Source organism: Eubalaena glacialis, chromosome 2, assembly GCF_028564815.1.
Source record: "Eubalaena glacialis isolate mEubGla1 chromosome 2, mEubGla1.1.hap2.+ XY, whole genome shotgun sequence".
Taxonomy (NCBI): domain Eukaryota; kingdom Metazoa; phylum Chordata; class Mammalia; order Artiodactyla; family Balaenidae; genus Eubalaena; species Eubalaena glacialis.
In genome coordinates, this window is record NC_083717.1 from 82,651,338 (window position 1) to 82,677,746 (window position 26,409).

The window sequence follows — 26,409 nt, forward strand, 5'->3', positions numbered from 1 at the left end:
ATTGTTGGATCATATGGTAGTTCTATTTTTAGTTTTTTGAGGAATCTCCATACTGTTTTCCATAGTGGCTGCACCAATTTACATTCCCACCAACAGTGCACGAGGGTCCCCTTTTCTCCATATCCTCACCAACACTTGTTATTTGTTGTCTTTTTGATAATAGCCATTCTGACAGGTGTGCCAAGTATGACTTTTTGCCAACTTCAAAATAATACCTGAGAGAGAGAAAGAGATCTTAAAGATTTTATGAAAAGTTGGAAGCCTCCTCCTTATATAATGGAATTGAGATTTGAATCCATTCAGTCTTTCTTCCAGGACTCCCCACAACTATTTAAGGGAAAAAAATTTTTTGAACCAGCTGACATAAGTTATTTTTTAATTACATTGTAGAAAAATGAACTCAGTATAATTTTCTTGTAGACCTCATACAACTATCAAACCAAAATGATTTTAAAAAACTAAATGCAGGCCATCATCAAAAAGTCTACAGACAATAAATGCTGGAGAGGATGTGGAGAAAGGGAACCTCCCTACACTGTTGGTGGGAATGTAGATTGGTACAACCACTATGGAGAACAGTATGGAGGTTCCTTAAAAAACTTAAAATAGCTACCATGTGATCCAGCAATCCCACTCCTGGGCATATATCTGGAGAAAACCATAATCCGAAAGGATACATGCACCCCAATGTTCATTGCAGCACTTTTTACAATAGCCAAGACGTGGAAGCAACCTAAATGTCCATCAACAGAGGAATGGATAAAAAAGGTGTGGTACATATATATATATATATAATGGAATATTACTTAGCCATAAAAAAGAATGAAATAATGCCATTTGCAGCAACATAGAGATTATCATGTAGTAAGTCAGACAGAGAAAGACAAATATCATACAATATCGCTCATATGTGGAATTTAATTTTAAAAAAGATACAAATGAACTTATTTACAAAACAGAAGCCGACTTACAGATATCGAAAACAACTTATGGTTACCAGAGGGGAAACATGGGGGAGAGGGATAAATCAGGAGCTTGGGATGAACACACGCACACTACTATATATAAGATAGATAACCAACAAGGACCTACTGTATAGCACAGGGAACTCTATCCAATATTCTGTGATAACCTATATGAGAAAAGAATCTAAAAAACAATGAATATATGTATCTGTATAACTGAATCACTTTGCTGTACACCTGAAACTAACACAACATTGTAAATCAACTATACTCCAATAAAATTAAAATATTAAAAAGGTTTTTAAAAATTAAAAACTAAGTGCAAATAAAACTGTAGAACCAGTAAACTTTAAATCATTATGATGTGTTACAAAGTTACTGGTCAAAATGTGACTATCATGATTGGTATTATGGGCCAAGTCCTTCTGAGATGAACGTGCCCACCGTACTATGGCTTGATATTTGCTTGTCCCATTTGACTCATTGTCAACTTTTGTTGGTACCCCAGGCCACCATTTTGCACATAATACAAAACATCATCTGTGTTAAGTCCACCTCTGTTACTAGCCTAGAGCTGTTAAAGTCATGTTATTTAAACACCAGCAAAACTGTAAATGTAAATCATAATAGTACATATGAATATAGCACTGAAATTATAAGGCAATCCTTGATTATCATTGTCCACGATGTTCCAGGCTAGGTTTCTGCTCATTTTTTGAGATTTTCATTGAAAATAAATCACGTGTTAGATTTGGAGAGAGAGCTGTCAGATCCCCAGAATGTCCACAGACCCCAGTCTGAGAACCACTTCTACCTCAGTTACATATTATAAATGGATATTCACAAATCCACAGCTATAACTGAAAATGTAACTCCAGTGTACATATGTTAAAGCGGGTCTCTTGCTTTTCGAATGTCACCACTATTTTCTCCATGTACCACCTTGCCTAATATCCTCATTTTCTCCCCTTGCTTAGCCTCAAGCTTCCAATTAGAGCAGTGGTTCTCAATCCTTGTTGCATTAGAATTACATTAGAATTACATAGGGAGCTTTTATAAGCATATAATATCCAGTCTTGGATGTGTCCCTGAGTTTTGTTTCTGTTTTTTTGTTTTGTCTTATACTTTGTTTTTAAAACTCTCCAGTTTGTTCAGTGTGCAGCTGGGATTCCAAACCACAAGATTCTAGAACTATTGAAAATTTCTATCCAGATACTTTGGCTTATTAAGGAACAGTAAGACTATGTATTATATAAAACTGCTTACTGTGTGCCATGTTGTCCAACACAACATACTGTTAGCTCATGAAATCATTGATGCTATGAAATAGGTATTACCTCCATTTTTCAGGAAAGTAAAGTTTAGAGAGACTAAATAAGTTCCTTTGGGCTACATCGTTATTAGCAGCAGAACCAGGATTCAGATTGTCTGTTAATCATGATCTTAACCACGAAACTATAAATATCCAGTCTTACTTCGCCCTTTTATTACAATATAGATTAACCAGTCACTGTTAAACACACACTTTGATGAAGGTGTTTTTACTTTGAATAATGTACATAGTTTGACTAAAAATATATAAGCATAAAGTATGAATGCAGTTCATATGAACACCTGCAGCTGTAGCTCTCTCTCTTTTTTTCCCATTCAGTTAAGAAGTTTGTTGGCGAAATGATTTCATTCTCCAAGGTTGGATTTCTTCTCAAAAGAGGCTGAAAAGCATTCAGTTAGTTAGCTCACTTTGTTTTCAGGTCTATTAAGAAATACTGCATTTAAATCAGATTCTGATTAAACTTATAACTTTAGGGTTACCATATTTGGTTGATTTTAGCATGCACATTTTCTGTATTTTAAATCTTTGAAATCAGAAAGAAATGTGTTTCTTACACTTTGATGCACACTGTAGTTAAATTGGCAGATTTTTCTTTCTTAATGAAAGATAAAATAGTCATGTATCTTAAAATTAATGACATCTTAGATTTGATGAATTAACAATAGTGGTTATATATGAATGACCATTCCATATATAATCAGGCTATTTTTGGAGGTAAAACAGTGTGATGTATTCTCAGTATCATTGTGAAGATTAAATAAGGTAAAATAATCATCTCAGTATCTGGCACATAGTAAGAGCTTAGGAAGTGTCAGCTGTTATTATAGCATTGTAAATACTAGTGTTATAGTTGCATGATGGATCCACAACCACAGACCAGAGAACGGTGTCCAAGCAGTCTTCAGTTTGTAAGTGAAACTTATTTCAGTTATTTCCTGTAGGTGGGTTCTTTTATAAACAAATCTGACTGGCGTTAAATTGATATTTCCAAGACTGCTGTATTTATAGAATGCTGAAAGCCATCATTATACAATATACTGCACTGTACTGCTCATTAAGGACTCTTACTCTGGCATATTCTCAAAATACAGAATTTAACATAGGTATTCAATAGTCTAGTCCAGGGGAATTTTGTCCAAGAAGCTCAGCACCAGAGGTTATATGAGAAACAAGATTATTGTCAGTACACTTTGAGAATATCAGTTATAATAAGAACTGTGCTTCCCTCAGTCACTTAATTTTTTACCTGTAATACAAGTTAAATAGCAAATAATGTTGCAGAAGTAGTGTTTCTCCCTTCTTTCGTAACTTACACATTTTTTTCAGGCCCTGAAGACTTTTAAGTATATTCATACTTATGAGGCATTAAAATGCTTTAATATAAAACATAAACTATGTTAATTTAAGTTTGTACAGAACATCTTTTTTTTTGATCCTGGGACAGTGATAACTCATCTGAGCTTTGATAATTTTCTTTTGTGCTTCTTTTGTTGCTTTCTACTATAATTTTTGTTTTTTTCTTCATAATTCATGCTTCCTGAGGGAAACTTCTTAAGTACAATTTTGGGATAAGTGAATAGATTATTTTCAGTATTGATTTTTATTTTTTAAATCTGCAGAAAGTAAAAAAAAAAAACCCCAAGAATATTTTTCTGGCATTTTATAGAAGGGAAATATTTTTTAATTAATAAACTTTTTTTAGACAAGTTTTATTTTATTTTTTTTAATATTTATTTATTGATCGTGGCTGCACTGGGTCTTAGTTGCGGCATGCGGGATCATTTTTAGTTGCAGCATGTGGACTTCTTAGTGGTGGCATGCGGACTTCTTAGTTGCGGCGTGCAGACCTCTTAGTTGCGGCATGCATGTGGGATCTAGTTCCCAGACCAGGGATCGAACCCGGGCCCCCTGAATCGGGAGCTCAGAGTCTTACCCACTGGACCACCAGGGAAGTCCCTAGAGAGAAGTTTTAGATTCACAGCAAGAATGAGCACAAAGTACAGAGTGCCATATACACCCCGTTCCCCACACATGCACAACTTCCCCCACTATCAATACCCCATGACACAGTGGTACATTTGTTACAGTCGATGAATGTATATTGACACATCATCACCAGAAGTCTATAGTTTACATTAGGGTTCACTCTTGGTGAAATACATATATATTTTTTTATAGCATTTTACAGGAGGTGTTTTTTAACATATGGCTATTTTTAAAAAATTTTTTATTGAAGTATAGTTTACAATATCATATAAGTTTCAGGTGTACAGCACAGTGATTCAGTTATACATATATATATATGTATATTCTTTTTCAGATTCTTTTCCCTTATAGGTTATTACATAATATTGGGTATAGTTCCCTGTGCTGTACAGTAGGTCCTTGTTGGTTATCTATTTTATACACACTAGTGTGTAACATATGGCCATTTTGTTACGTATGTATTTTTTTAATGGTTTCTTTATTTTATTTTTTTATTTATTAAATTTTTTGGCCGCCATGCAACATGCAGGATCTTAGTTCCCTGACCAGGGTTCTAACCCATGCTCCTTGCAGTGGAAACGCAGAGCCTTAACCACTGGACCACCAGGGAAGTCCCCATATGGCCATAGGTAGGAGTCCTAGAGTGAGGAAGAAAAGTGGCTAGAGCTGTTTAGGAGGTGCCGTTTGTAGGACTCCGTTGCCAAGTTTTTGGCTTGGGCAGTTGAGCATCGATAATGTTAGACTATATAGGGAACTCAAGAGAAAGAGCAGGTTTGGGTTTGAAGATGTATAGGTAGTAGGGGGGAGTAGAATATGATGTTGGACTTCGTGAATTCTACATGTGTTTATCATTACTTTTGTTTTTCTTTTCCCCTTATTCCTCACTCTTTTCTCAGTTTTCTCCCCTTGCCCCCACCTTGACTTCATTAAGTAGCCATGCCCTCGAACAGAAGGGTTTTTTTTCCTTTGAGTAAGATTAATTTAATGAATCAGTGTTTGGCATACCTCACTTCTGATCCTCACAACAATTATGTAAGATGGTTGGATAGTTATAATTGCTAGGGATTCATAGTACTAATCACCATTTCTCCTTTCCAACTGCAAGTATATACACACATGATGGATGGTATCAATAGAATGAGAAATAGAGTATCACTTTACTAAACCAGGCATGCACCCTATGGTTCTCCAAATGCAAGGATTCTGGAAACCCATTTATGCCTGGTATTTTTACTCCCTCTTTTATTAATTGAGAACATGTAGGCTCTAGGCACAGGCTCCAGCATGCCTTATCTAGAAATCTGGAGCAAGGTGCAGGACTACACCCTCTGAGTTTCAGCAAAGAACAGGAAATATAGAGGCAGATTCCTGGCTTTTATCCTTGATGTATTAGTCAGGTTGGGCGCCGTAACAAAATACCATAGACTGAGTGGCTTAATCAACAGAAATTCATTTTCACACAGTTAAGGAGGCTGGGAAGTATTAAGATCAAGGTGCCAGCTGATTTGGTTTCTGGTAAGTGTTCTCTTCCTGGCTTGTAGATGGATGCCTTCTTGATGTGTGGTCATATGGTCTTCCCTTTTTTTTTTAATTAATTAATTTATTTTTGGCTGCATTGGGTCTTGTTGTTGCACGCAGGCTTTCTGTAGTTGCAGAGAGTGGGGGCTACTCTTCGTTGTGGTGTATGGGCTTCTCGTTGCGGTGGCTTCTCTTGTTGAAGAGCACAGGCTTTAGGTGCACAGGCTTCAGTAGTTGTGGCTCTTGGGCTCTAGAGAGCAGGCTCAGTAGTTGTGGAGCGCGGGCTTAGTTGCTCCACAGCATATGGGATCTTCCCGGACCAGGGCTCAAACCCGTGTCCCCTGCATTGGCAGGCGGATTCTTAACCACTGTGCCACCAGGGAAGCGCTTATGGTCTTTCCTTGGTGCATGTGCTTGGAAAGGGGGGAGGTGGGAGGGGAAGGAAGAGAGGTAGAGAGATTTCTCTTTTCCACTCCTGTAAGGCCACCAATCCTATTGGTTTACGGCCCCACCCTGATGACCTCATTTAACATTAATTGCCTTCTAAAAGCCGTGTCTCGTAATACAGTCACATTGGAGGTTAGGGCTTCAACATATGAGTTTGGGGATGTGGGGGGAGGTGTGGCGGGACACAATTCAGTCCATAAACTTGGAAACCTCACTTCAGAGTAAAGAGGTGGTCCAGTGACTATTGAAATCACACCAGTTATTTACTTCCAAAATATTTAGAGATTTTCCAGCTATCTTTCTCTTACTGACTTCTAATTTAATTCCATTATGGTTGGAGAATACACTTTGGATGATTTAAAACTATTTAAATTTATTGAGATTTGTTTTGTGGCCCAGAATATGGTCTGTCTTGGTAAATGTTGTATGTGTACCTAGTAAAGATGTGTATTCTGCTTTTGTTGAGTGGAGTGTTATGTAAATGCCAATTACGTCAAGTTGATGGTACTGTTCAAGAGTTTTATGTTCTTACTGATTTTCTGTTACTTGTTCTATTGATTATTGAAAAAGCGGGTGTTGAAATCTCAAATATAATTGTGGATGTGTCTGTTTCTTCTTACAGTTCTATCATTTTTACTTTATACTTGTTGAAGCTATTTTCTTAGGTACGTAAACGTTTAGGGCTGTTATGCTCTCTTGATGGATTGGCCTCATTATCATTATGAAATGGCCACCATTATCACTTGCAAGATCATTTGCTCTGGAATCTGTTTCATCTGATTACTGTAGCCACTCCAGCTTTCTTTTGGCTAGTGTTAGCACTCACTTTTAGCTTATTTGTGTCTTTATATTAAAAATGGATTTCTTATAGGTAGTATGCAGTTGTGTCTTGCTTTTTTAACCAATCTGATAATCCTTGCTTTTTAATTAGACCATTCACATTTTAGGTTATTGTTGATATGGATGGGATTAAATCTGTCATCTTATTATTTGCTTTCTATTTGTCCCATCTGGTCTTTGTTCCTTTATCCTTCTTTTTCTGTCTTCTTTTGGATTGATAGTTTTGGGGTTTTTTTTGAATAATTCCATTTTATCTCCTTTGTTAACTTATTAATTATAATTAGTTTTATGGGGGTATGTTTAGTTTGTTTTTTCAGTAGTTACTTTAAAGTATGCAATAATTAACTTGTCACAGTTTACCTTCAAATACTTTGAAGTATTTACCTTCAAATACTTCAACATTTCCTTTAGTCAGTTCTATTTAAAAGTGATTTTAAAACAAAGAACAAATTTATTTTTTATTTACCTACATATTTATGATTTCCAGTTCTCTTTGTGTAGATCCAGATTTTCAAATGGTTTAATTTTCTTTCTGACAGAAGGATTTCCTTTACCATTTTTGGTAGTGAGGGTCTGTTGGTGATAAACTTGTTTCAGCTTTTCTGGGTCTAAGGTTTTTGTTTGTTTGTTTGTTTTTCAGGAATTCCAGGTTGACAGTTTTTTTCTTTCACTCCTCTATTTCTCCTGAGCTCACCTTCTTTGTGCTACTCTCCCTTGTCTGGTACTCTGCCCTGTGACTCTAGCCACCTAACCTCCCTTTCCCTTAGTTCTTTTGTGCTTGATTCAGGGAGACTGCTGGATTCTGTCTGCCTTCTCCTTCCCTGTCCTTCAGCCTGGAAGGAAACTTTCTCCAGGCCTTAAAGTTGGGCAGTTGTAGAGCTCACCTGTTTATTTTTCTCTCAGAGATCACTATCTTACACTGTTGTCCAGTGTCTGGAAACAGTTGTTTGTATTTTGTTGTGGTTTAGGTGTGTGGGTAAATCAAGTCCCTGTTACTCCATTTTGACTGGAAATAACACAGTGACTACCAAAATCAAACCAGTCATGTCAGCCATCCTACTGGCCTTGTGGAAGAATTCATAAAATGGATGAATATAGAAATTATGCGTTTCTCCCCAGTATGTTCCTTGGTGGAAGATAAGGGTTGTGGTAAAGTCCTGCTCTCCCTGCGTACAGAGACCCAACCCAGGTAAAGGGAAGAAGTTCCTTTCTCCCTTGACACTTACCATTACCATTGTATAAATGAAGAAATTAAGTGACATGCCTGAACTTGCCCAGGACTGTCCTCACTGGATCCTACTGTCTTTGTGAAAACAGTAAAATCAAATTCTGCAGTGAATGTTTTACGTATTGCAGTTACTAAATAGTTATTAGAGGTTAATTTCATTTTCAGATCTTTACATGAATTTTAATTTTCACTTTGGCCATCAGTTATGTTGTATATAACCTCATTTCATTTCTGGAGATGGGAAGGTTTTATGCTTCATGGCATTCCTTGAATCAAATACATTATGAAGGAAATACAGCCTGAAATCAATAATTTCTTAATTTATATTCTGGCCCTTTGTATGAAAACTTTACTAGGAATGTCTTCTGACCATAAAGAGCAGTGAATTTAGAGTGGGTTTTTAAATATTTGTCAATAAATAAATAAATATTTGTCAACCACATGAGGTTTGCTGTTTAAGGTTAAATAATAACTGAAATTTAATTTGATAATTCCTACCATAGTAGGGTATGCCAAAGATCAAAGGGCAGAGTTTTTTTTTCCTCAGAAATTTCTCAAAGAATTATTATTTTAATTTGCCTAGATTCACTCAGTATTTGAATTTACATCTACTTGATCATAAAGCCAGTTTTTTCCTCGAAGTTAGGCCACAGTTTAGAACCATCACAGCTCTATAGAAGAACATAAAATTTTAATATTTCAGGTTTAAAATTCAGAGTTATAATTTTGGCATATTATGTGTCCTTTAGAAAAATTAATCTTTAAGATCATTTATCTAAAACCAACAGAAAAATTATTATAAGCAATATGGTTATCAAACAATAAATCATCTCTTAGATACCAGAGAAATAATTAAGAGAGCAACTTGCCTAGGTTACAGTTAATATTTTATGCTCACTAAATTGAAGCTCTGTACCTTTTGAACACTATTGTGAACTAAAATCCAGATTGAATTGGCCTTTTCTACTTTAAAATGTTTTTAATCAATGGGTATACAACTAACTAACAAATTTGGGGCTCCTTTTAGGGGTGCTAGTAGAACATGTGTGAGAAGACAGGGAGGCCTACTTTGCAATGTTTGAAAGATGGGAGTTTGGGCAAAGAGCCTAAGGAACAATTAGGACAGAAAGTGATGGCTCCCCTGAAAAGTTTTTCCCTCCCTCATCTGTTCAGCATCCTCTAACTCTACTCTTCTTCTGTTTACTTTATTTTTCCTTTTATATCCGCCCCCCCCCCCTCTTATTTTCCTGTTTGTTCTTTCCTCTTTGTCTGTTTTGTTTCTCCCTGTCCCTTTCCTCCTGTTTTTCTCTTTATTTTGATCACAATTCTTAGTTACTTATCCTTCTATTCTTTTCTGATTGTTTTCTTTAAAAATTCCCTTATCTCCACACAAATTACTGTGGTTGAATTGGTAAGGAGCCAGGAGGGGAATGTGGATGGCACTTACATATTAGAGGCTTTGTGTAGTTGGGAATTCGGACTGTAGAGGAAAAGGAGATGTCTGTTACGGCAGCCAGTTACAGTCCTCTGGGAAGAGTCGCCTTGCAGAATTGTGTGAAGTACAAGGTTTACCTTCCTTGGCTTCTGGTGAACTCTATTTACTCTTCTGTGCCTAGAAAATATCTATCTGCTAACAACTGGGTGAAAAATTCAGTAATAAGTATTGCATAAATTAGATTGAATTTTTTTTAAATAAACTCACCAATTGTTTTACTACTATAGAGAATTGTTTCTTTTGTGTTATGCCTATGTAGCACTTTTAGTTAAAAATTATTTTGATGGAAATGCCATCAAATATGGCATCATAAATGCCATATTTCTTTGTTATGCAAGCTTTTAATCTATAATATAATCATCTGAGCAGTTTAAATGACATAAAATATATGCCTTTTTAAAAGTTTTACTATAGTCTACGATAGTGTTTTAAAAAACTACATAGCATTGCATTTTTTGTTACTGTAATTTAATAGTTGTGGTAAACAAGTTCAAATTGGTAGGTGATTGCTGTTTTTTATTATGCAATATTTGCAAAGGTGGAAAAAGGGTTAGTACTTATTACTTGACTGTAAGTAACTTAGGGAACATAGGAACTCAGTACAGCCTGAGTTCTGAGTACACAGGCTTGTCATAGCTCATATCAAAGGAGCACCTTCTATGCTTCCAGAATTCTCTTATGTTCTTTTTTAGTTTTAGAACTAGAACTATATGGCTTTTAACATTATTTAGATCCTTGTTTCAAGAAGTTCAAAGTGCTTTAGAAAATACTATTAATCTTAAAATAGCTAAGAATGATGGAATGAATATTTTGTATTGATTTTGTTCACAATAATTAAATTTTTGTGTATATATATGAAAATTTCAAAACACCAGTTCTGAGCCTGATAGAATGTCTACAAACATGAGCAGTTTTAGAAGAACTTAAGAAACATTTTGGAGCATTGAAAATAATTGAAAGTCCTAATTCTCACCTGTCAAATCACTAAGCCTGCCTTCCTTTAGTCCATTTCCATTGGTTATACTAGTTGTGCTAATTGTTAATGATAGAGAATTAGTGATTAGAGAATTAGCCAAGGCTTTTCCTTTGGTTTCTGTGAGATTTAGTGTGAAGATATCTGTAAGATCTGACCCACAAAAATTACCTGCTTTCAACATTTTAGAGAATACACTATCAGATGGCAGAACTGGCTGTCAAATTGGAATGTAGAAAACAAATTCTCTTGAGATACTGATGATTGAGGCCCAGGAACATACGTGAATATAATCATTTTAGTGGTGTGTGTGTGTGTGTGTGTGTGTGTGTGTGTTTTAACAACTCTTTATTAAAATGTCAGTGTGAATAAGTTAAATTCTGTTTTTAAAAAAAGTAGTAAAATAAAAGCTAAAAGAACTTCTTGTGCATTGCCTGATGTCCTGGCACCTTCAACCTGCCATTTGTTATAGGGCTAATAATCTGAGGTCACTTGTCCTATAATACCTGAATTCTTCAGAGTTGGTCATACTTTAACATAGATCTCAAGTTGATCTGCAACTGAGATCTTATTAATTAGTTAAATAACTACACTTTAACCACTCTTTCATTTTGCTTATGTATTCATTGAGCATCTCCTATACGCCAGGCACTGTCCTAGGCACTGGTAATAGAATGATGGATGTGTTAGACCTGGCTCCTGCATGCCTGGAGTTTATAATCTGATTAGAGACAGTCGGCCATTAGAGTAGAGTAATAATTGCAGTAGGAACACGTGAAGCTTATGAGAGGATTTCCCTCTGTGTCTGCTTCCCACCTGAGTTGAAATTTAACTGAAATCAGGGACTAGAAAAAAGTTTGCAGATTTTCAATTTCTCCATTGGAAAATATACAGTTTGTAACAGTGTACTCCTTAGTTAAGGTTTTTAACCCCTGTTTGCCTTCCCCCTTTGGTTTTCCAACTCATTCACAACTCTTCTTTTGCAGCTTTCAAAGTGTCAGGTTTAGTTTGGGTAGCCATGGCATATAGGAATCCCTATCAGATATAACAGATATTGAGGAAACAATCCTGAGATAGGTAAGCACCTCATGTCTCAGTGGTGAGAAGTAGGGTTCAGAGTGGTTGCATGAGCAGAGAAACAAAGAAAATTCTGTCAAGATTGCAGAATAGTAACCATGTAAACTGCAAAGTCCAGTTAGAATTCAAAGGAAAACAGAGATTGGGAATTAGACATCAAGATGTTTTACAGTAAGGACCAGAATCAGCATTCACAGGCTGGATAACCAATACAGAATGAGCTGTAAGAATGACCTTGATACCAAGCCAACAAATACCTGAGGCTGAGTCTCCATCCATTATTCTTTCCTGAGCCAGAATTGGAATTGGACTAACTGGGGAGTAGAGTTTAGGTAGGCACACTGGATGAGACTTGGAAATAAGTCCTCAGATTTTTAACATTTTATATACATAGGAGATCTTGATTTAAGGCCTAACTTTACCATTATGTTGCTCTGTGTGTCTGAGTTGTCACTTTACTCTCTGAAGTCCAATTTCTTCATCTATAGATTAATGAAAATACATACTCTTGAAGGTTCCTTTGAGTTCTTTAACTCCTGAATTCTATACAAAAGCCAAGACTCCCCCCACCTTGCCCCACTTTTTAACTTATCCCCTCTAGTTTTGCCCACAGAAGCTGCTTATTTTTCTTTGATGACAGAGGGACCAAGCTTGGTTTTAATTAACTCTAAGTGGTCTTGAATGCACAAAACAGAACATTGAAACATTTTATTTGTGAGCAGATGTAATTGTACAGTTTTGCCAAGCATTATAAGGATAATGTTTCTAAGTGGGATATCCTCTTGCTCTTTCTGGAACTGCATGATCCAGACCTTTTCCATGATATCTAAATTGAGAAACCTTTAAACTAGGGAGACATAAGGAGAGAAAGGAATAGCTGTCCAAATTCTTTTAATACCAGGAATCCTTGAAGATATGTCTATCTGAAGAGCTTTCTAGAATCAATGCCCTGAGTTGGTAGGGTAACCTCTACCCTAAAAATGAGTCTTTTTTGTGTGAAATGAAAAATAAGAATGAACTTTCATAATTGAGCATTATTAAGAACTATTGGTAGTGGAAAGTGGGCTCCTACAGATGGTTCTCTACTTACTGATAATGTTTGTGACCTTGGGCAAATGATTTTACAAATTTAGTTTTCTCATCTGTAAAATGAGAGAAAAACCTATGCCATTGCATTTATTTTTGTTTTATTTTATTTTTTTAAATAAATTTATTTATTTATTTATGGCTGTGTTGGGTCTTCCTTACAGTGTGCGGGCTTCTCATTGTGGTGGCTTCTCTTGTTGTGGAGCACGGCCTCTAGGCGTGCGGGCTTCAGTAGTTGTGGCACGCAGGCTCAGTAGTTGTGGCTCGCGGGCTCAGTTGATCCATAGCAAGTGGGGTCTTCCTGGACCAGGGCTCGAACCCGTGTCCCCTGCATTGGCAGGAGGATTCTTAACCACTGCACCACCAGGGAAGTCCCTATTTTTATTTTAAATTTAAGAAACGTTAGATGGAAAATAAAAGAAAAAAGAAACAGTATGGTGCTCACTATGTGCCAGGCAATATTCTAAATATTTTACAAATAACAACCTATTAACTACCCTCTGAAGGTCAATACTATTATTATTGCCATTTAGTAGATTTTTTAAAAACTAAGGCAAAGAGAGGTTGTATCACTATAACTTGTACAAAGCCAAACAACTAGCAAGTAGCAGAGCTGTTTGCCTGACCTCACAGTTCATGTTCTTAACTGTTACTTTATGCTACATCATGAGAATTAAGATGAGGAAGCACTTGATAAAACACTCCACAACTCAAGATGATAATGATCATCTTTGTTTAACTGAATGTTTGTATTATGTGACAATTAAAATTTATAGCCAATTTTCAAAGAGCTAGATTATTATAAAAACATACACATGACTTTGTTTTTCAGATAGAACCTCAGAATATTCATTGTTTTAATCATAATTTTGAATGTTGGTGGTTACTGTATAATGTAGATGTACAGCAGAAATACTCGGTTGAATTTAAACCACACACAAGTCTAGAAAGCTGCTTTTAAAAGTCAGTCCGTGATAAGTTTGTTTACAGATCACTGGCCTTTTTCATAATAGAGTGCTGAGGATTTTTTTAAAATTCAGTTTAAGCTTTGTTGTTGGCTAACAAAAACAAAGAACATTTTTGTGTTTGAAGGTACTCTCCTGACAGTGGAAATATTTATGTGTCACTAGTATTAATAAAATAATAGTGCAGATATAAAGTTGCTTTCATTTATAGCCCCAGCCACTATTTTTTGCACTTGTCATTAAAGTCAACTTTGTCTTTTATTCTCTGCTTAAAGACTTCTCATGGTGTATAAATCAAGTTGCACTAGGAAAGAAGAAACCTGGATTCCAGTGTGCAGCAGTATGCATACAGCTTTGAGCAAGAAAGTTAATGTCTTTTTACCTTACTCTCTTCGTCTGGAAGTAAGGTAGATTAGGCCGCATGATTTCTAAGGTCCTTTACAATTGTCACTTAAAACAGAAACACTCAACACATACCTGTGAGATTGGAACATATAAATGAGAAACCAAAAATATTTCAATGTATGTAGAACTTAACCCGTTAGGAGATAAACATCTATGAAATATTAAGAATATTTTTATAAAGAAGTGGATGGGTTAGTGTAACTGTGGAAGTTCCTGCAGTTGGGAGAGGGTTGGCTAAAGTTAGCAGTGCAGAAAGAAAAAGCAGTGGTACAGGGTGGGAAATGAGTAGAGCGTGGTATAGACAGCAGTTTGGGTAGAACACAGAGAGCAGGAAAAGATGAGATTAAGAACCAGAGGTGGGTGGAGTCTTAAGCAGGGTCACCTCAGTGTATAACTTCAAGAGGCAGTATTCACATCAGAATCTGGCAATGCACAGCCAGAGTAGCTGGCTCTGTACAGTGGCCCTGGCCCTAATGGCAGGCTTAAGAGTTTACACTGGGTTTAATAGGCAGTTAGGGAGCCAATAAAACAAACAAACAACAAACAGAAAAACTTTGAGGAATGTGACGGAATGGCTTTCAGGAAGATTAATCTGCATCAGGTTGCAAGATGAATAAGAAAAGGCCTAGAGTCCTAGACCATAACTAGGAGACTGGTGTAGTAATTTATGTGTAAAGTAATAGGAATCTACCTTGGTAACTGTTTTGAGGTTAAAAAGGAAGGTTTAATTTCAAGAGAAATTTGAAGAACAAGTTAGTGACTTGTTCAGTGACTGGATTTTAGGACCATAAAGCGGGAGAATCTCCTGTCCCTGTACCATAGACTTAGAAGGGAACTTCTCTTATTCCCTTTTGGGATTTGGAGACAATTTTGTATGAGTGATGATTTTGCATGTGTAATACTTATATTGTGATACATGAATGGCCATTGTGTTAAGAGAGGACTAGGAAAGTAGGCTTTTGTATTTATCATCTGTACCCTTCAGAATAATTGACAATGTATGTCACATCTAATCTTCCATCATCACCACCTACTGAGATCGCTACTGTCAAAGTCACCAGTGACTTCCTTATTGTCAAATACAGTGGTCATTTCTTTGTTTATATTTTATTAAACCTCACTAGTGTTTGAGACCATTGGCCATGCCCTCCATGAAACATTTTTCTTCTTGCAGCTTCCATGATACCATACTTGACATATACCAGCTCCTTTTGCTGGTTCATCATCTTCTAACAGATCTCTACTTCTTAGAGTGCCTCGGGCCTTTGTCATGAATGTCCTCTACGTACTTCTAGGTAACTCTTCACTCTAAATACTATCCAAATGCCAGTGATTCCCAAAACTATGTCCCCAACCCTGGAAAACAACAACCTCCTAACTAGTATACCTACTCTGATTCTTCTTCCCCTATTCTGTTATCAACATAGCGGTCAGAGCGATCATTTAAAAATGTAAATCAGATCGTGTCACTTCTCTAGTTAAAACCCTCCAGTGACTTCCCATTGCATTTAGGATAAAATCTAAACTCCTTGCCCTAGCTTCAAAATCCTGTGTGATGTACTCCCTGCCCACCATTCTAAACCATAGTTCTTACCACTTTCTCTCTCTGCTACTGCCATTCCAGCCTTACTCACCTTCTTTAGTTCCTGGGACATTACTCCTTTATTGTCACCTTAGACCCTCTGCTCAGAATGCTCTTTCCTCCGATTTTTGAATTGCTTGTTCCTTGTTCATACCTTGGCTTAAATGTTATCTGCTCAGAAAAGCCATCCCTCAACAGTTAGTATAAAGCATTTACATAATTATTCTCAATTTTTGCAATTACAGCGTGGCACTTAGCACCATCTTCATACCTACATACTGGTAATATCAACTGAGAGTCCAATTCTCTGAGCATAACCTCTTCTACTAATTCTTAACACCCTTTCTCAGATTCATCCATATGTTTCTCATATTATCAGTATGAGAAGCTAGTTCTTACCTAATTATTTTTAAAAGATTATTTATAAAGAGAAAAAAAAAGAAAGAAAGCAAAGCAGAAAAGTGTTTCAAACTGCTAAATTCTAATTTTTCAACACCAGAACCAGTGTGCTGTTACCTATGTGTGTCTTCACAAATTCCTCTACTGAGTAACCAAACTGTGATCTCCTTAGCAGGGGTTTTACAAAACAATAACTCTAATTAAAATATATGACACTATGTAATTCTTTTATTTACATATTATTTTTCAGTTAATAGGCTTTATCATTTATCTAATGCCAGTCAGAGAATAGTAATTTATTTAAAATTTAGTTTGTGTGTTTGCTTTATAGGACTGATAATATTTTGTTGCATGTATATCTTTCTATGCATGTGTAATTCCACAAACACATGATCATAACATTCTTTTGAGAGTTGTGTTTCACTTATGGTGTAGATAATCTTTCCTTGTCAAAAGTAGATCTATATCATTATTTTAGATAAAACTGTACCACAGTATATTTAACCAGTCCCTTTTTGTTGGACATTTAGATTGATTACAATTTTTTTTGACTGCTATAAACATTTTAATAAATATCCTTCAACATTCATCTCTGTGTACTTGTTCTATTATTTCATTGGAATAAATTCACAGAAGAATTTTTATTCGTATTACTAGATTGTCCATCATAAGTTTGAAAGGACATTATTTTTAGAGAAACTTTCTTTTTGGCAATCCCCCAGGTGTTCTCATGCTTCTCTTGCCATTTTATTCCATATATGAGGGGGGTGAAATCTACTACCTTGGCAGGCTTTAGAAGTAAATTGAACAGTATATACAGCAGCCCAATGGTAGGAAGGACCTTCTTCTGTTTCCTTGAGACAGAGCTTTGAAGTGTCCTAGGTTTTTGTTTTAAATCAAGGATCCAGAGACACCACCATTAAGTGTTTATGATGAGTTCTGATTCAGAGGGGCTCCTGGTTAGGGCCTCCCAAGAAGGAAGTGGTGGTTCTGGCCTCTCCCCTGGGTTTTTTATGAAGTACTTCTGAAGAACAGAGATTCACAGACTCTCAAGGTTGAAAGAACCACTGCAAGTCTAGTTCAGTTTCCACTTGACAGCTAAATCCCTTCAACCACACCCCTGGCAATTGTTTATCAGTCTGTTTGTGAACACCCTTGGTGATGAAGAATTTACTTCCCAAGTTAGTCTGTTTCACCTATGGGTCATTCTGATTGTTTAAGGTTTTCCCAGTGGCCAAATTATTAACCTCTTTTGTTGGAGAGAACAGATGAAGAACTTTAAGATGGCTGAACTCCGGAGCCAGAAGAGTGTGCCACAAAAAAGGAGCTAGTCTGGTCATGGCTTCTAGTCAGACTGTGGTGTAAGCACTATCCTCATTGAGGTTTTGGGGGCAGAGGGACTATGTTTTGATTGATTAATTCCCACTCTCTAATGATTTGTCATTGATAGCCTGTGAGAATTTATAACATCCTTTCTGTTCTTTTCAAAGTTATGTTTTACATCAAATAATTTCTCTCTTTTAAAATGTATAGCTAGTAGGTAAGCCTTAGCAGCCCATATTTGTCTAGATTTGCAACACTTTTTGTTTTTGTAAAGAGTAAATTGTTTTCAGAGACCCAAAAATTATACCTTATTTCTTGAGTAAGCTATGTCCTCAAAGTATCGTTGTATCTAATGAATTTTCTTTAGTATGACATAAAATTTCCCAGTTCCTTAGTCATATTCTTTACTACAGTAAACTCTGTGCTATGGCAGAGGTTTTAGAGATTGAAATTATCAAAATTTTAATAATGCAACTTTTCTAATGACTACTGTGATTTAGTATTCTCATTTATTAAAATTCAGACACCCATAAATTTTTCCTGACAAGTTCCTAAAGGTTGTCATCACGTAACAGTTTTTTAAAATTAATTTTTATTGGAGTATAGTTGCTTTACAATGTGTAACAGTTTAATTTTTATCACTTTAAACTCGGTAATTTCTAGTATATGAGTAAGCCATTTCCTGATAGGGTTGTTGTTTTTTGTTTTTTTACAGTAGCTCCTTATTAATTATCTATTTTAAATATAGCAGTGTGTACATGTCAATTCCAAACTCCCAATCTATCCCCCTCCCCACCCTTCCCCCGGGTAACCATAAATTCATTCTCTAAGTCTGTAAGTCTGTTTCTGTTTTGTAAGTAAGTTCATTTGTATCATTTTTTTTTTAGATTCCGCATGTAAGTGATATCATATGATATTTGTCTTTCTCTCTCTGACTTACTTCACTTAGTATGATATCTCCAGGTCCATCCATGTTGCTGCAGGTGGCATTATTTCGTTCTTTTTAATGGCTCAGTAATATTCCATTGTATTGTATATGTACCACGTCTTCTTTATCCATTCATCTGTCAATGGATATCCTGCTAGGGTTTTGGAGATAAATTATAATTTAAAAAAAATAGTGCCAAATATATATGAGACATTACTTAGGCTGTGAACCATCCTTGGTACTCACATGGAGTAACTGACATCTTTTTTTTTTTTTTTAAATTAATTAATTAATTAATTAATTTATGGCTGTGTTGGGTCTTCGTCTCTGTGCAAGGGCTTTCTCCAGTTGTGGCAAGCGGGGGCCACTCCTCATCGCGGTGCGCGGGCCTCTCACTATCGCGGCCTCTCCCGTTGCGGAGCACAGGCTCCAGACGCGCAGGCTCAGTAATTGTGGCTCACGGGCCCAGCTGTTCCGCGGCATGTGGGATCTTCCCAGACCAGGTCTCGAACCCGTGTCCCCTGCATTGGCAGGCAGACTCTCAACCACTGCGCCACCAGGGAAGCCCTAACTGACATCTTGACATCATTCAGCATTCCATAGCGTAAGAGCCACTGCTCTGCCACAATTCTTAGCTCTCCAGGATTACCCCACAGTCCGAGAGAGGGAAAAGGATGAGCCTAGAGAAATCTCCCGGGAGCTAAAATCATCCCATGTAGCCAGCCCATGGCAAGCCTGAGCTAGCCTTGAAAACCCACAGAACCATCAGAGAAAGGTCTGAATGGATTTCTTTTTATGTCTTGCTTCCCTCTGAAGGACACCACGGTTTAACTCAGTGAGTCCCAGGAGACCACAGGAGACCCTTGGCTTATGACCTAATTGGTTCCTGGAGGAAAGTTGAAAGTTGAGACCTCTTTTTTTTTTCCCCAGTTTGGCGCATTATTATAAATTACGGTCCTTTTCCTGGAAACAAATCCTGTACCACAGTATTCCAAAATATATTGTTAAAATATATGTTGAATATATATTATTTATATTTATATTTTTACAAACATCTATTAAAGTATATAAAGGCAAAATTTGTAGCCACAGTGAAAGAAAGCATGCATGGGGTAGTTAGGGACTCAGATTCTAGAACCAGACTTGTGTAGGTTCAGATTTCAACTTTGCAACTTCCTAGCTGGGTGATCTTGGGCAAGTTATTTAACCTCTCTATGCTTCGGTTATCTATAAAAATGGTGGTAATAGTCCCTTCTAGAGCTGCTTTGAGGAGTAAATGAGTTAATGTATAGAAAGTAGTGAGAACTGGCAATGCCTAACATTACTAAGTGCAGGCTGTTGTTTTATATGTTGCAAATGGTCATTTTAGGGACTGAATGGTATTAAAATACCAGCTCAATCAAGTTGGCTCTCAAGACTCCTTCTTTTCCTGATAAGCCTTCCTGAGGCTAGAAATAGGCACTCGTCGTCATACTCTTCAAGGCTATTCACAATCAGGCTCCAGTCCTGCCTTTTCTACACTTTTTTGGTACAAATGCTCCACTCAAGTTGCACTTTCTCTCTCATGGTTCAGCTTAACATCTACCTCTTTGGCAAAATTTTACCACTGTTATCTGAACTTCTTTGGAATTTATTATATGCTTCAGTGTTCTATTGTTTTAAAAAATCATCTCTGAATCAAATCCTTTGAAACTAGTAGCTATGTGCAGTACAACTTTGTGTCCCCTTGTCACCTACTACAGTGTGCTAGGCACTTAAAATATGTGTTTCTTAGCTGGCAGAGATAAGAGAAAGCAACCTTTTCAAGTTTGCACTATAAATTGAATTTCGTGTGTGAATGTACACATGCATGCATGTCCAACCTGCATAGCAGGTTAACAGTTTTAAAAACTAACCGTGCTTCTAAAATTGGAGGACTTGTGAAAAATTTTAAATTTAATACATCTAAGTGAAACATCTGCAGGTTAGATTGTTTGGAACTGCCTAGTAACCAAAAAATATCACACTTCATATATTGCAATACAGGCTTGCATCTCCTGTTGGATAATTATAAAATTTCTTCTTGTGGAACTACTACCACTGCATAGCAAGGAAAGAGAAGGACCCTGTGGCTGTGAGTGTCCACATCGCAGAATTAGGTCTGTAAGAACAAGGAACTAGTTAAGGAAGGGAGAGGGAGAGAAAGGGAGAAACATACATTTGTATCTGCCTCTTTTTCTAATATTTAATAACAGTAATAAGACATCTTAGCTGAAAATATTTATATGACCTAATAAGACATTTTGACCTTTTGGCTATTGGCGAAGTTTTGTGTGTGAAAACTACTGTATTTGATGTCCAAAAATATCACTATCTAAAAGATTATAAATGTATTCCTAAATCTTAAACATTTTAATTGAAGTTTACGTAAAAACAATTTTATGCCGTAATTTTAACCAGCTTTGTCTTAAATGAAGTTTTGAATTATCCCATCATCATCTGACTTCTGTACCTTGTGAATTAAGAGTTTATTAGTTTTTTTTTAATAAGTTTATTGATTTATTTTGGCTGCATTGGGTCTTTGTTTCTGCGTACGGGCTTTCTCTAGTTGCGGTGAGGGGGGGCTACTCTTCATTGCGGTGCGCGGGCTTCTCATTGCAGTGGCTTCTCTTGTCGCAGAGCACGGGCTCTAGGAGCATGGGCTTCAGTAGTTGTGGCTCACGGGCTCTAGAGTTCAGGCTCAGTAGTTGTGACGCACGGGCTTCGTTGCTCCGTGGCATGTGGGATCTTCCCGGACCAGGGCTCGAACCTGTGTCCCCTGCACTGGCAGGCGGATTCTTAACCACTGCGCCACCAGGGAAGTACCAAGAGTTTATTGTATTTTAATTGCCTCACTTTTATTCTCTTTTCACTCTTTGTTAGTGAATATACTTGAATTTGGGCTATGGCATTAGTTATTTTAGACATAAGAAAATGAGTTCTTGTAAAGCAATTATACTCCAATACAGATGTTAAAAAAAAAAAAATGAGTTCTTGTCAAGAATACCTTAAAGCAAGGACCCATCTTTCTTTCTTTCTTTTTTTTTGATACCAGATAGTCTGGATGAATATTTTGAATATGATGCAGAGGAGTTCTTGGTCTCTCTGGCCTTGTTAATAACAGAAGGACGAACACCTGAATGTTCTGTTAAAGGTCGGACGGAAAGTTTCCATTGCCCTCCAGCACAGTCCTGTTACCCAGTAACTAGCAAACATGAATGTAGTGATAAGCTGGCCCAGGTGAGAATTGTGTTTTGAATGCTTTTTATCTTTTATATAAACCTGTTTAAATTCTGTCATTAACTTTGTTAAATCACAATTATAATGTTCACATTTAAGTATAAAATTGGTCACAACATAAAGAAAAAGTACTAATCCTGAACCGCAGCTAATAATTTTGGCTCGTAAACAAGGCTCTAAAAGGCCACAGTGGGTAGCTTTTCCATCAGCAGGCAGGTGGGCAGCCAGTTTCATACCTGCCTCCACACACACCAGATTTAAGATTATCTTTGTTACTATGAATTAGCTTTTCTTTAGTTTTAGTCTCAGCCCCGGTTCATCAACTTTGTGTTCTTGTTTATTTAGTAGATTGATGTTCATAATTATTTTCCCCACGTTAATCACTTTCCCTCTTATATCCCTCCCCTTTTTAATGGGAGGATACTTTTTGCTATCATTAATGTTTTTGTATAATACTGTTAAAAATATTTATTTTGGTATGTAGCGTATAATTTGCTGTAAGGATTTTTCTCCCAGTTAGTCTCTTAACTGTAGTCCAAAATTTTAAACTTCTAAAATCTTGTCTACTTTGAGTGTTTAATGAAAATGAGTTTTTAATATTTTGCTCTTAGAATGAATCTTTCCTCTGTAATTAATGATGATGTAATTAACAAATGAGGTGAGGCTGGGCCATCTTGAGGCCTGTCAGACGTTGGGCATGGCAGTTCTTTTTCCACAAAGTAGAGCAAAGATATCCTCCCCCAAGAAAATTTGCATCATAATTGTTGTTTGCTACTAATCCCCACACTCTAGAGCTCCTAGTGCTGATGCATTGTTTAATGAGGAAACCTAAATAGGCAGACAAGCCTGAGCTGAGCCCTGCAATAGGCAACTCATTTTCATACAGATGTCTGCTTTACAATTATACTTTTCAAATTTAAATATAAAATTGGGTGGGCTCTTAAGCCATTTTGCTTATCTCCATCTTCTCCAAGTGTCGCCAAGCCCGAAGAACTAGGTCTGAGGTCGCATTATTGTGGAAGAATAACCTTCCAATCATGGTGGAAGTGATGCTACTACCAGATTGCTGCTACAGTGACGATGGGCCCACCACAGAAGGGATTGATCTAAATGATCCTGCGATTAAGCAAGATGCGTTATTATTAGAAAGATGGATATTGGAGCCAGTTCCTCGACAGTAAGTTGAACTGAGTTTGAAGTTGTCCTTTGTAAATCAGGTTTTCCATTACTTTATATAAATTATTTTAATAATATATCATATCTTTGAGTCCCTCTATTTATGTAGTAAAATTTACATATTTAGTACTTATGTGACTTCAGGTGACACTGGTAAATGCACTCCTATACTCTTGAAAGCACATATCCTGAGTGATATGTTTATTTCAGCTTTTATCTTTCTAAAATTTAGTCATTTTGTACTTGCTGACATTTAGATGATGCTTTTTTACTTCCCTTAGGAGTGGCGATCGATTTATTGAAGAGAAGACTCTCCTATTAGCTGTCCGCTCATTTGTGTTTTTTTCTCAATTAAGTGCTTGGCTGAGTGTTTCTCATGGTGCTATTCCACGAAATATTCTTTACAGGTATGTCTAGGGCAGAAAAAGGACAATGTGTATTCAGCTACAGTGGTTAGCTACTGAATGAAATTTTACCTTTTAAGCAGTTTATTTCCTTCATTTCTAAATATAAGTGGACAAAATTTACTGAAGTATTTTTCAAAACAAGTTAGAGAAATTTAGATATGACTCAATATGAATTTTGCTTCTTGGGTTAAATCTGGTGTAGAATAGTTTTCAGAGAACTTTTTAGCTTACTTTACAGAACTAACAATGAGAACGTACCACCATTATAAATAAAGTGGAAAAACTTTCTGGGTTGCTGAATTTCCATAATGGTAGACTTAATTTTTAGATCCTGAAAACTATAAACACACAGGCTGCTGAACAACTGTCTTAACTGTCTCTTTAGGCAGGTGGCCATGAGATAGAGAGTATCTCTTAATCACCATGCGCAATAGAATTAGCTGAATCCATTTATTTAGTAGTAAATGGAAAGTCCTTTTTTTCTGTTTTGACAACTAATTTTAAATTATAGTATTTTTGAGCTTTAATGCTTTAAGAGAATAGTGTTCTTAAAAAGAAGATGGTCTCTATTCCAGGTATAATCTATTTATGTTGGTTTTGTTAGAATGACATGCACGGTTAAGTAGGTTAAAATAAAATCTCAATAGTAATTAATGCAAACAAAGGTAAGTATATGACTGTTTAAAATTTTTTAAATAACATATAATAATGATATGTTTTATAATCCATTGATTTCCATTTTTTTCTATGTGATTCTAGAATCAGTGCTGCTGATGTAGACCTACAGTGGAATTTTTCACAGACTCCAACTGAACATGTGTTTCCTGTTCCCAATGTGTCTCACAATGTGGCCTTGAAAGTCAGTGTTCAGTCCTTGCCCAGACAATCTAATTATCCAGTTTTGACCTGTAGTATTCACACGAATATTGGCCTTTATGAGAAAAGAGTTCAAGACCATGAACTTAAAACCCATCAGCACCGAAATTCTACTGAAGCAGAGCAATGTAGTACAAACGGTTCACAGCGTCTGTGTAGCAAACAAACTTGGACCATGGCACCCGAAAGCATAATATTACATGCAAAAAATGGCACAACTCCAGAATATACTGCAGCTGTCAAAAATGTCAAACTATATCCGGGCACTAGCGGTAAATCTGACTATGGAACATCTCAAGGCAATATTCTGGGCTTCAGTGGTATAGGAGATAAAAAGTCACATGAAACATCAGTGAGAACTTTAAAATCATTTTCAGTGATTGATTCTAGTGAATCTAGCCACCAGAGTTCCTGGCAGTCAGTTGGTGAGACTAATCCTTTAATAGGCTCTTTAATTCAGGAGCGACAAGAAGTTATTGCAAGAATAGCTCAGCATTTGATTCATTGTGATCCAAGCACTTCACATGTTTCTGGACATCCACTTAATACACAAGAATCTAGTTCACTTAATTCAAAACTTTTCCGGGTTTCACGAGAAAATGAAAATGTGAGAAAATGTAAAGAAACATTCTCCATTTCTTTTGGTAATCCAGAGCTCACCTCCTCAGAAGACACCAATGAAGGGAAAATTCGAGTAAAACCAGAAACTCCTCGAAGTGAGACTTGCATCTCTAATGGTCTTCATTCTCATCAGTCTGTTGGTGAGATTAATCCTTTGATAAGCTCTTTACTCCAGGAGCGGCAAGATGTCATTGCAAGGATTGCTCAGCACTTGGAGCATATTGATCCAACAGCACCTCACATGCCCCGGCAATCATTCAACATGCAGGACTCCAGTTCAGTTCCTTCTAAACTGTTTAGGAGTTCCTATGAAGACAGAAATTTGTTGAAGAAAAACAAGGATGACACCTCTGTTTCCACTTCTGATACAAAATTTTCCTTGTTAGATAACATCAGTGAAGGGAAAAACTTAACACCTAATAAATATTTTAGTTCTTTTAAATGCAATAGTAATGTCAAGCCTTCTTTGAAACCTCAAACAAGAAGAAATCTGCATCAGAACAATCCTCGTGAAATCCAAAGTACATTTCAAGAGACACAGAACAAAGCCACTGGTTTAATGAATCCTTCAAATATGTCTCATTGCAAAGAAGATAACTTAGATTTCACAATCAGATTGGAAAACACACTTTCTGAGTGTCAATTTAAGGAACAAGAAATTGACAATGAAATCAATAAACAGTATTCAAAATGTAACAGTATTGACAAACAGATTTGCACAAATAAGTATAAGGACAAAATAATAAAAAATGAAAATTATAATCCAGAATCTTTTAACAGTCACCAGTTTGATCATTCAAAAAAGAATGACTCAAAAATAAATGTTACTGTGTTGGAAATGTCTGGATATTTGAACAAACATGCAAATGAGTGCTCAGATAAAGACTCAAAAAAGCCTAAGTCATGCGAACAAAATACTCAGCTTAATAGTATAGAAAATTATCTCAATAAAGATAGTGAAGTTTTCAAATGCAAAAAGCCAAACCACTTAAAAAATGAACAGGAGAAGAAAGAAGATCCAGTTGATGAAAAATCTCAAAACTGTTCTCAGAGGAAGAATATAAAAGACTGTTTGTTTACGTGTGAACGACTGAAAAATAAAGAGGTATTGGTAAGTAATATCTAACATTTCAAATATAATCCTCAAACATTTGTTATGGTTTGAATTTTGTTTACAGGAGATCTAGTTAGGCCCAAGATGCCCGTTATCTGTAGAACTCACTGTCTGATATAATAAACATCCTTGTAAATAACCCACCCACTTCAGAGCAAATGCTAGGTAAATTCTTCCTGTTGCCTTTTTTTTGTTTATTAATACTGTGAACAGTTGCTGGAGAGTAAATAAGAGTCAGAAGTGAAACCTGTATCATTAGCTTAAGGTATTGTTTGATAGCAGCTCTGGCCTAGTACAAGCAGTGTGCCCATTGTGTTATGCCACTGCTCAGCTAAGGATTTTAGGAATATCTATAGTGAAATCACTGGGCTGTTGGTCAGAATACCCAAGTTTCAGTCCTGACGATT

The 26,409-nt window shown here is 36.3% G+C and overlaps 1 protein-coding gene across 4 annotated transcripts in view; it reads left to right on the forward strand.

Moving 5' to 3' along the window:
* ATOSA (atos homolog A) overlaps nt 1-26,409 on the forward strand; it is an 85,983-nt gene that overhangs the window by 39,237 nt on the left and 20,337 nt on the right. For 3 of the 4 annotated variants that reach the window (XM_061180305.1, XM_061180303.1, XM_061180306.1), the window contains exons 3-6: nt 21,624-21,808; nt 22,783-22,985; nt 23,266-23,391; nt 24,151-25,999. In XM_061180305.1, coding sequence (XP_061036288.1) covers nt 21,624-21,808; nt 22,783-22,985; nt 23,266-23,391; nt 24,151-25,999 — 2,363 coding nt within the window. The remainder of the gene's footprint in view (nt 1-21,623; nt 21,809-22,782; nt 22,986-23,265; nt 23,392-24,150; nt 26,000-26,409) is intronic. The other variant, XM_061180307.1, reaches the window with a different exon arrangement.